General features: G+C 55.9%; 2 protein-coding genes across 2 annotated transcripts; both read right to left on the bottom strand.

Moving 5' to 3' along the window:
* Nucleotides 1-2: 2 nt before the first annotated feature.
* DNASE2 (deoxyribonuclease 2, lysosomal) lies at nt 3-2,585 on the bottom strand. The gene is made up of 6 exons (XM_059919798.1): nt 2,215-2,585; nt 1,917-2,097; nt 1,747-1,825; nt 1,260-1,424; nt 974-1,168; nt 3-557 (listed from the first exon to the last, which is right to left on the bottom strand). Exons 1-6 carry the CDS (start codon nt 2,307-2,309, stop codon nt 217-219), a joined length of 1,056 nt encoding a protein of 351 aa, XP_059775781.1. The 5' UTR covers nt 2,310-2,585; the 3' UTR covers nt 3-216.
* Nucleotides 2,586-4,083: 1,498 nt separating this feature from the next.
* Nucleotides 4,084-7,032, bottom strand: KLF1 (KLF transcription factor 1). The gene is made up of 3 exons (XM_059919799.1): nt 6,946-7,032; nt 5,447-6,287; nt 4,084-4,259 (listed from the first exon to the last, which is right to left on the bottom strand). The coding sequence occupies exons 1-3, from the start codon at nt 7,030-7,032 to the stop codon at nt 4,084-4,086; spliced, it is 1,104 nt and encodes a 367-aa protein (XP_059775782.1).
* Between the last annotated feature and the right edge of the window lie 3,250 nt (nt 7,033-10,282).

Below are 10,282 nucleotides of genomic sequence, written 5' to 3' on the forward strand. Positions count from 1 at the left end.
CATTTACCAATTTCTTTTTATTCCTCGACAATCCTGAGTAAGGTGTTATGATTCCCATTTTGCAGATGAGTAGACTGAGTCACAGAGAGGTTAAGGCACATGATCAAGGCCAAACAAATAGGAAGAGACTAAATAGATTCAAACTGAAGTCCAAACTGGCCCTTGAGCCTTAGCTCTTATATGCTCTGCTGGGCTTCCTAGAGAGAAGGCCCTGCTCTACTTTCCACAGGGCTCCCATGCCTTCACCAGAGGCTGGAAGGCCTTCCAGAGGGTGGGCAGCTGGGCACACAGTGTGCCCCCACCCCGGTGCTCCTCTCTTTTGTTCCGATTCATGTCACCCACACAGGCCCAGGGCCTTTCTGGGGCTACACACCACTTGGAATGGTCTTCTGTGGCATTGAAGGTTGGCCCAGCTAGCCCAGGGAAGGCTATCTGGGTCACATCCAGTACGTGCTGGACGCCAGAGCAGTTGGAGGGCAGGATGCCAGGAGATCTTTGCCAGAACTGGACCTGTAGGTCACTGCCAAGGGCTTCCACCAACCAGCCAGAGTACAGGTCTGCAGAAGATGGAAAGAGGACATGGACAGGGTCAGGATCACTGCTAGGGATTCCCTAGGCCACTTCCCCTCTCTGAGCTGTTTCCTCAGTTATCAATTCCTGGCAATCTGGGGAATTATAACATTAAGACTAATAGCCCTTACTAAATGCTTTACATGCATCATGTCACTCGACAGTCCTTTAAAGTTGATACCATTATTCCCATTTTTCAGAAAGGTAAGTTGAAGCTCTGGTTAAATCATGTATCACACAGCCAGAAACCAATATTTGAACACAGGTATATTTGTTGTTCACCTCTCATGTGATTATGACTCCAAGGTATTCTAGTCCCTAACCATGACCTGCCCTCAGCCATGGACACACCAGACACCCCCTCTGCAGAAAAATTTCTCCAACTGTCAACCTCAAGGCTCACCATCTCCAAAGTTTCCAAATTTGGCAAAGCTCTGGAACATGTGTCCTTTGTTTGATGTGAGTGTTACGCTGCTGTTCCATGGTCCCTGGCGAACATGATGGCCCTTGACTACCTCCTCCAGGTGGAATTTCTGGGCGAAGTCCCCTTCCAGCCTATGGTCATACACGAGGGGGTAGGTGTAGGTCAGCTGTCTGCCTGGAGGGCAAGAGGAGAAGAAAATGAGTGACTGTTCCAAGATTCTAGCCTGGGAATAAGGGACTCACCCTGCCTCCCTGTCTCCACTCACTGATATTCAGGAACTGGGTGAGAGGAAAAGATACACAGATCAGGGTCTGCCCATAGTTCTGGGCACTAGGAGGCCAGCTGTACGCAGCAGAGGAGGCAGGTGGAGGGAAGTTCGGAACGCTGTGGATCAACCAGAAGCCCCCTTCTTGGTCCAGGAGCAGCACACCTGAACCAGAAATTGGAGATCAGGGGGACTGCTTGAGGCATCCCAACAAGCACACGTGCAACCCAGGAACACTCAGTCTGTAGGGGGCCTGGACCACAGGACCAGTGGGCAGTGGGCAGTGTCAGGACCACTGCTGAGCTCAGTTTCCACAGCCATCGATTATCTTAGTCCAGAGGAAGGACAATGTTGATTTAAAATAAGGAAACAGATGGCTAGGGCCTGACAGAGCAGCCCACCCTCACCCCCCTGGCAACTTATGGGTTAGCTGGGGGAAATGCACAGGGAAACCAGAACTCTTCCCCAGTCCCCAGTCTGGCCTCACCTTTCGTGTGCCCACGGCTGGAAGAGTCCTGAGACCCGCTGGATTGAGGCGGTTGGTCATTGTAGAGTAGAAAGGCGAGCTGGGGAAGATGGACAGGGGCAACTTGAAGGTTCCCACAAGTCGGGCCCACCCTAGAGTCCCACCCCAGGTTCTGCCGGGGGCGTCTTCACCTGGCTGGTGGTGTTTCGGTACAGCGGCAGCAGGCTGCGGCCCACGGCCCCCGTGGGGCTGCTGATGAGCCCCGCACCGTCGCGCCAGCCCCCTGAGTCTTCATCTAAGTACTTGTACCGCAGCCCTCTCTGCGCCGCATCTCCGGGCCCGCTGTGGGCCGGCAGCTTGTAGACGACGAACCTGGAGGTTAGGAAAAGGACAGAATAGAGGAAGAAGAGAAGGAACCCCAGTCTTCACCTAGGAACGCAGCAATCCCCAGTGCGGCCCTGGAGGGATAGTCGGCTCCCGCCCACTCACCAGTCCACAGGCTGCCCCGAGTCCCCGTAGCAGGTCAGGGTCCCTACAGGGACCCAGAGCAGCGCGGCCAATAGCAGCAAGCTCAGCGCGGCCATGAGCTCAGAGCGCTAGCTGGGGTCTAGAAATCTGTGTCGGGACCGCAAGGCGCGGGGTCACGAGCTGGGCCAGACCCGGCCTCTGGTGACTTTCACTTCCCCAAACCCGCCGGGGAACCCAGGCCCAGACATCACGAGGATGCAGACTCCGCCCGCGAGGTGAGAAGCAGAGATTTGAATAGGTAGTCAAGGATCCTCCAAGGGGCTCGGCTTTCTTCGGGGCAGTCGCTCCCTGCAGGCTCCGCCCCCGACCCGGCCAGCCTGGGGCCTCCTCCTGCTTACGGCAGACTAGTCCCTGATAGGCTCCATCCTCTGGCTCGGCCCAGACATGGCGTCTCATGGCCAGGTGGTTTCCAGTGTCCGGCCTCCGGCTCTACTCCTGGCCAATCACAGCCCACGTCCCTCCAGTAGGCCCTGCCTCCGTCTCTTTCAATTCTGGCTAATCCCAATCAACACTCTTTCACTGAACCTCGCTCCTCCCCTGGCTTCTCCGTCAGAGGCAAATTTGGATTTTTTTTTTTCCTTTCCTGCCTTACAGCCTGAGGTCCAACTCTCGTGGCCTTTGCTCCCTTAAAGGGCGCTTGCCCTCCTGGTCCTCCCCCTTTTCATTCTGCATGTTCCCCCCACCCCCCCGCCACCGCCGCTGAGCTAGCCAAGGGGTCACTTTGGATGATGACAGGGTGAAGGATGACGGGGCTCTGGGACCCGGCTGAGGATTTTTTTTTTTTTTGGCTGCGTTGGGTTTTCGTTGCTGCGCGTGGGCTTTACTCTGGTTGCGGTGAGCGGGGGCTACTCTTCGTTGCCGAGCACGGGCTTCTCATTGCGATGGCTTTTCGTTGCGGGGCACCTGCTCTAGGCGTGCGGGCTTCAATAGTTGCAGCACGCAGGCTCGGTAGTTGTGGCTCGCGGGCTCTAGAGCGCAGGCTCAGTAGCTGTGGCCCTTGGGCTTAGTTGCTCCGCGGCATGTGGGATCTTCCCCGACCAGGGTTCGAACCCATGTCCCCTGCATTGGCAGGCAGATTCTTAATCACTGTGCCACTAGGGAAGCCCCCGGGCTGAGGATTCTTAAGTGGAGGAAGATGGTCCCTGTGAATGTCCCTGGGTTTCGAGGCAGGAGGCAGGGACAATGTAGCCTGACCTTGGGGTGGGGGAAGGACGGGCTGCAAGTGCCTGAGGAGGGTTGCCCAGTTTTAGGAGAGGAGGGTGTGAGTGTGTGTATAGCTCCCCAATATCACCTCTGGGGTTAAGCTTCCTCCCAACTTCCACACCCAAAACCCACAAATTCAGACCAACACTGAAGCTTTATCTGGGAGGAGCATTTTTACGAGACCCATAACCATTCACATCAATGCCAGCCACTATGTGGAGCTTCAGGAGTCACAGTGTGAAGCCTTCTTCTAGAACCAGCGTCTCTGGGAAGCCTCACCCTACAACGCCTCTGTTGTCTAGGGCCACCTGTGAGCTGGTCTGATGGTCTAGCTCTCTGAGGGTCTGTCTCTTTGTCAGAAGTATCTAAGTATCCACCTGAGTCCATTTATTTTGAGGCCTATCTCGCTCGGTCTACATGACCGTGTGTGACTGTGGCTCCCTGTGGCCAAGGACATGTGGGAACTTCTGCTGGAGGCTCCCCCAGGTCTGTCTATGGGCCAGTCCTTGGTGGATCTGTGGGACCAAGAGTCCGGACGAGGGTTCATCCGAGGGAAAACCACCGTGCCTGGGTCCGTTCTTGTTCTAACCCCAGTCCCCAGAAAAGGTCCAAGTGCCGGGGCGGGGCTCAAAGATGACGCTTCATGTGCAAGGCCAGATGATCCGAGCGCGAAAAAGCACGCGAACAGAGCTGGCAGCGGAAGGGACGCTGACCGGTGTGCTTTCGGTAGTGACGGGTCAGCTCGTCGGAGCGCGCGAACCTCCAGCCACAGCCATCCCACGTGCAGGCGTATGGCTTCTCCCCTGGGGGGATGAGGAACCCTTGAGAGCCACTGTCCCCCACACCTGGTCCCAGAGTCCTCCCTCCTAGCCTTGGCCGGGACTAGGGTGAGGCAAGTGAGGCGCCTAGGTCGTGAAATTTAAGGAGACACTCTCGGGAAGGGTCTGAATCTGCACTCAGGGCCGGCCTCTGCTACCCCGACCCTTCTTCTTCTGTTCTTGCTGGCGCCAGGCCCCTTTTCATTTCCTGGTCACAAGTCGCGCCCTCTACACTACTAGCCCTACTTCCTGTGCCCGGTACCCTGCCCCTGCGTCCTAATGCCGTCACAATCTTTGTCCTTTGGCACTGCCCCTATGTCCCAGCCCCTCCTTTGCACCAGGGGACCCTGAAGCTGCTGCCCAATCCTGCCCCTGGCCTTGGCCCTTGAGCCCCGAAATCCACCTGGTGTTCCAGGCCCTGTCCCCAGTGAGTATGCTCTCCCCCTGCTAGACCTGGCCCCTCCTCCCTGCGTTCCTGGACGTGTCTGTACACGTGGCCCCATCCTCTGTGCGGACCCCTATGCATAGGCCTCATTCCTCCTCCACCCCGCCTCTGTTCCACATCCCCTCCCCTGTCTTTGGCTCCTTGGGACCCGGCTTCTCCTCCTATGCCTACCCTCCTGTATTTCCCAGCCATTTCCCTTTGCTCTCCAGGACCGGCCTCTGCGTCCGGGCCCCTGAAACTAACTCTCCTGAGCTCCAGCACGCCCCCTACAGTCTAACCAAGCAACCCACTCTTTATACTCCTGGCTACCGCCCCAGAACACCTAACTCCGCTCCCGCTTGACCCAAACCTGAACCCTGGGTCTTTGGCCGCCCCCCCTGGTATTTCGAGCTGTCCTCTCCCCGCAGTCCCTCCTGTAGCCCCGGCCCCTACACGGCTCGCCTGGCTTTCTGCTCTTCGGCCCGTCCCTGGCCCAGGTCTTAGCCCTCGGTTCCCTGAAATGCTTCCCAGCTTTTCCATGTCCTCTCTCCGTCCCCATATGCCTTCCGCACTACTTCCCATCCGGCTCCTGATATTCCAGACGCGTCCCCAGCTCCTTCTGCCCAGCCTTTTTCTCTGAGACTTCGCTTTAGCCCCGCCCCTTGCTCCGGGTTTCCAGCTCCTCTGCAGCTCTTGGCTCCCAAGGTCCCACCCAGCCCCGCCCCTGCACCGGGCCCCGCCCCCTCACCTGTGTGCGTGCGTAGATGCGCCTTCAGGTGAGAGCTCTTGGTGTAGCTCTTGCCGCAGCCCGGGTGCGTGCACGTGTGCGCAGCCTGCCTCTTGCGCGCCCACGATCGCCTGCTGCGCTTGGATGGTGCGGCCTCCGCGGTCCCTCCTGGGTCTCCTGTGGTCCCCCCGAGTCCTGCACCCGTCGTCCCGGGCCCTAGACAACTCAGGAAGGAGTGGGGCGTGGCGGGACCGGGCGCCGGAGCCTGGAGCCCGCGGAAGAGCTGGAAGTGCCCTTGGTACTGCGGCATCGGGTACAGCGCAGGGTACCCGGACAGCAGCCCGTAGGGGGCTCCCGGCGCTGCAGGCACTGAAAGCCCCGTCCGGGGGAAGTAGCTGCCGGAGGAACCCGCACCCGGTCCCGGGTACATCGGCTGCAGCGGCAGCGCCTTGGGCTCGGGGGCTGGAATCAGGGCTGGGCCTACGAAGGCATCGGGAGCCGGGGTTCGTGGGGCCGGGCGCGCCCAGCCCGGGTGGTCCTCGGGACCCAAGAGCCCAGCCACCAGCCCCGGGCTGCCCGCGTACGCGCCCAGAGTCTCGGGCGGCAGTGGGAATTGCACCCCGGAACCTTCGCCAGGCGCCAGAGCGCAAGTCTGGGGGACGCAGGTCTGGGGCGCGCTGCCCGGCTCTGGGCACGGAAAGTTGGTGAGTAGGAGATCCAGGTCCCAGGGGGTAGCCGCGTCCCTCTCATCGTCTTCGTCCTCCCCGGGCGTGTCCTCCAACTCAGGCCTCACGTGGAGGGGTGGCCCTGTGGGGTCGGGGGGGCCTGGGCCCAAGTCCTGCACCTCTTCAGAGCGCCACCACTGTGGGAGGGAGCCGGTAGCACGAAGCTTCAGTGGACACCAGGGTATCCTGCCCGGAGACGGTGGGGGCCGGATGCCCTGATGGGGGCAGACTGGCTAGGGGCTCAATAAAGGGGTCTTGTTTGCTTGTCTGTCATGTCAGTCTGTCCCTCACATTGTCCTTCCCCCCCTCCCCCCACCACCTCAGCTCCAGAGACAGAGGTCTATCTGTCAGGCTGGAGACAGGAGATAAGGCTTACATTATCTGGAGCCACACTCAGGCAAGGGGGAAGGGGTGGCAGAGCCAAGAATGGAAGGCTGGGGGAGGCTCAGCCTTGCCTCAGTTTCCCCCAAGAATCTTCCTCTTCTTCCCTGTCCCCCAACAAGATTAATTCCAAGATTAATTCCTGGATGTCCCCTAGACACATCTGCCATTTCCCTCTGATATCTATCTGGGGGTGTCTCACTGAGCCTAGATCCCTGAGTTGTTCAGTTCCCAGCCTCAGTTTTCTATGACAGAAATAGGCCCTTAGACCAAGTTCAGACCCCTGGCCTGCACTGAGGACACCCAGCGCTGACCAGGTCTCTGAATTCCAAGGCAAGATTCAGACCTGATCCCCCAGCTCTGTGGCCTGGGCCCGGAACCCCTGGCAGCCCATCTATTCCCCACTGGCCCCACCTTGAGGAAGTCTTCCTGTGTGTCCAAGAAGGGGCCCAGGGTGGTCAGCGTGCTGATGGAGGGCAAGGCGGTCTCCGCTGCAGCCATGGCTGGCTGGTGCCCACCCTGGGGCTCAGGCCTCCTCTCCTTTGGCGGCCTCGTGGGCTCTGAGGCTCTGATGGCCCCTTGGAGGGCTCCTCTCTGCTCTCAGCTGATTGGCTGCAGCCCCTGATAAGGGGCAGGCAAAGGCGGGGGTCACCGTTTCTGGGGGAACAGACTTTGCCTAGGCCTGTTTGGGGCTGAGCCATAAAGAATGATCCTGTATCCAAAGCCAATCAGATGTTCAGGGGCTGGGGGTTCAGGGGCTGGGGGTTCAGGGGTTGGGCAAAGTGAGGCACTGGGTTCCCAAAGAAGGAGAAACTTGGAGCCTGTTCTCAGTTACCTTCCTGGAGAAGGGGTGACAGGCAGAATGGGGATTCTGGGAAGGAGCTTCAAGACCCCCTTGCCCCTGACCAGGACCTTGCAGCTCTCCCCTTCCCCATAAACAGCAGCAACTGTGCTGATGGCGGGACTTGGCATGAACTCCCTGCCAAGCCAAGCATTATCAGACTCCCCAGACGTTGGAGGCTGCTATCAGGTGGGGGCCCAGAACAGCCAAGGCTCTGTCCCTGGTGAGTGGGAGGGCTGGGGGCTGGGGATTAACTTGGTTTTAAATTTCCTGGGTAGTGAGCTTCCAGGGTCTGAGCCCAGTGGCAGGAGAGGCCCCTGCCAATCAGCCGTCACTGTCTACCATGGACACCCCCCCACCCCAGGCGGCGTTGCAGGGAGAGTAGCTGCATGGAGGCTGAGGCTGGTGCAACTAGAGCTGCTCCCGCGTGATGGGGGCTGGGAAGGAGGAGGTGACTCCCTCTGCTGCGTGGCATGGGAACGTTGGATCGGGCCATGGGAAACACCTGACCTGCAGGAGACCTGGCTGCTTCTTGATTTCTACCCCACATGGGGGAGGGAATCTGAGGTTCTGCACCAGAGACTGTGGTGCCAAGGGAGTCCAGGTGGGTGACACAGACACACATCACAGACACATAGCTCATAGTCACACACACACACACACACACACACACACTATGCAATTACATAATGACACAAATCTCCTGGTCCCTAAGTCACACACCCCATATAGTCCCTGCACAAATACTTGTGTGTCTGTGTGTCACAAAGACCATGCACAGACATACAATTCTCAGGCGCAAAAAACAACCATCCACTACGTTAGTTACATGATGTTATAGTCACACAATCCCTCAGACATAGAATTCATAATCAGGGGCTGACAATCATACACAGTTACCCAAATCACACACAGTCACACACACGATTTAGTCACAACCGAACAGACACATGGAGGATCCTGGATATATTGTCACAGAACTATAGAAGATGCAGTCACACAGTCCCATCAAACACAGACGAAGCCTGAGACACAAAAGTGTAAAACACATCCACACAACAATTCATAAACACACTTTTTCTTTTTTTTTTAATTAATTAATTTATTTACTTTTGGCTGCATTGGGTCGTCGTTGTGTTGCGCGGGCTTCTCATTGCAGTGGCTTCTCCTGTTGCGGAGCACGGGCTCTAGGCTCGAGGGCTTTAGTAGTTGTGGCTCTCGGGCTCTAGAGCACAGGCTCAGTTGTAGCACACAGGCTTAGTTGCTCCCCGGCATGTGGGATCTTCCCGGACCAGGGCTCGAACCCGTGTCCCCCTCATTGGCAGGTGGATTCTTAACCACTGCGCCACCTGGGAAGCCCCATAAACACACTTTTGATGTAGTCAGGCACACAGTTATACATCAGGCACAGACACGATCACACACTACAACCTTACATAGTCACAGCCACCTGTCTCTGATACTGTATGTAATTAGTCACACAACTGAACTACTAATACCCAACCACAGGGGGCGCACCCAAACACAACCACACTAACATGAAATCAGACACCCTGATAGTGAAAGGCATACAACCTCACCCAGACGGAGGCACATCACCAGAGTTGGTGCACCATAAATGCATCACACAAAAAGACAAAAAATTATCATGTGCAACAAGGGTGGGGGGAGCAAAAATGTAATGTAAAAACCAGCTCGACAAACCTACTAGGATGGCTATTAACAACAACAAAAAAAGGAAAATAACAAAGGTTGGTGAAGATGCAGAGAAATTGGAACCATTGTACACTGCTGGTGGGAATGCAAAGTGGTACAGCTACTGTGGAAGATGATTCTTCAATAAGTTAAACATAGAGTTACCATATGACCCAGCAATTTCACTCCTAGGTATATACCTAAGGGAACTGAAAACATGTACTGGATCAAGTACTGGTACACTAATGTTCACGGTAGCATTAGTTTCAGTCGCCAAAAGGTGGAAACTACCCAAATGTCCATTAACGGATGGATAAACAAAATGTGGTCCATCTATACAAAGGAATATTATTCAGCTATAAAAAGTAATGAAGTTCTAATACATGTTACAACATGGATGAACCTCAAAAACATGCTATGTAAAAGAATCCAGTTACAAAATGTCACATATTATATGATTCCACTTGTATGAAATATCCAGAATAGGCAAATCCACAGAGACAGAAAGATTAGTGGTTGCCAGAGGCTGGGGGGGAGGAGGAAATGGGGAGTGACTGCTTAATGGGTATAAGGTCTCCTTTCAGGGGTGATGGAAGTGTTCTGGAACTAGATAGAGGTGGTGGTTGCACAACATTGTGAATATACTAAAAGCCAGTGAACTGTACACTTTAAATGGTTCATTTTAGGGAATTTCCTGGCGGTCCAGTGGTTAGGACTCGGCACTTTCACTGCTGTGGCTGGGGTTCAGTCCCTGGTCGGGGAACCAAGATCCTGCAAGCCACACGGCACAGCCGAAAAAAAAAAAGTTCATTTTATGTTATGTGAATTTCACTTCAATCAAACAAAATGGTTGAAATTAGAGTGGTTTCCTGGAGAGGAAAGCAGAGTGTCTCTTGAGGAGACATCTCCTTGATTTAGGATAAAGCACTAACAGGCATGTTTGGCTCTGAAAGGTGAGGCAAGAGGATGAGGGTCGGGGGGAGGTGTGGGCATCTGGCTGGGAGATAAGGCCTCTGGGAGCAGGTAGCCAGTACGGATGGCAGACTTCCCTGGGTGGCAAGGCCTGAGCCTCAATTTAGGTTTCCTAATGTGTATGCCGTCATCACCCTCTACACCCCCCTACAGAGAACTCCAATATCCACAACAACTCCAGGACAGGGAGCTTTGGTGAAAGGAAGGGATGGAAGGAGGGAGGCCATTGGTTTCTGGCGGAGG

Source organism: Balaenoptera ricei, chromosome 3 (assembly GCF_028023285.1).
Source record: "Balaenoptera ricei isolate mBalRic1 chromosome 3, mBalRic1.hap2, whole genome shotgun sequence".
Lineage (NCBI taxonomy): Eukaryota > Metazoa > Chordata > Mammalia > Artiodactyla > Balaenopteridae > Balaenoptera > Balaenoptera ricei.

Bases quoted from the DNA above. Each gene is read 5' to 3' on its own strand.
- DNASE2 (XM_059919798.1), bottom strand. From the start codon at position 2,309: ATGGCCGCGCTGAGCTTGCTGCTATTGGCCGCGCTGCTCTGGGTCCCT. The intron at 1,425-1,746 runs GTGAGGCCAGAC...TTTCTGGTTCAG, and splicing joins CAGCCGTGGGCACACGAAAG to GTGTGCTGCTCCTGGACCAA. The intron at 558-973 runs GTGAGCCTTGAG...CATCTTCTGCAG, and splicing joins ATTTGGAAACTTTGGAGATG to ACCTGTACTCTGGCTGGTTG.
- KLF1 (XM_059919799.1), bottom strand. From the start codon at position 7,032: ATGGCTGCAGCGGAGACCGCCTTGCCCTCCATCAGCACGCTGACCACC. The intron at 6,288-6,945 runs GTGGGGCCAGTG...TCCCTCCCACAG, and splicing joins CACAGGAAGACTTCCTCAAG to TGGTGGCGCTCTGAAGAGGT. The intron at 4,260-5,446 runs GTGAGGGGGCGG...TCATCCCCCCAG, and splicing joins GCATCTACGCACGCACACAG to GGGAGAAGCCATACGCCTGC.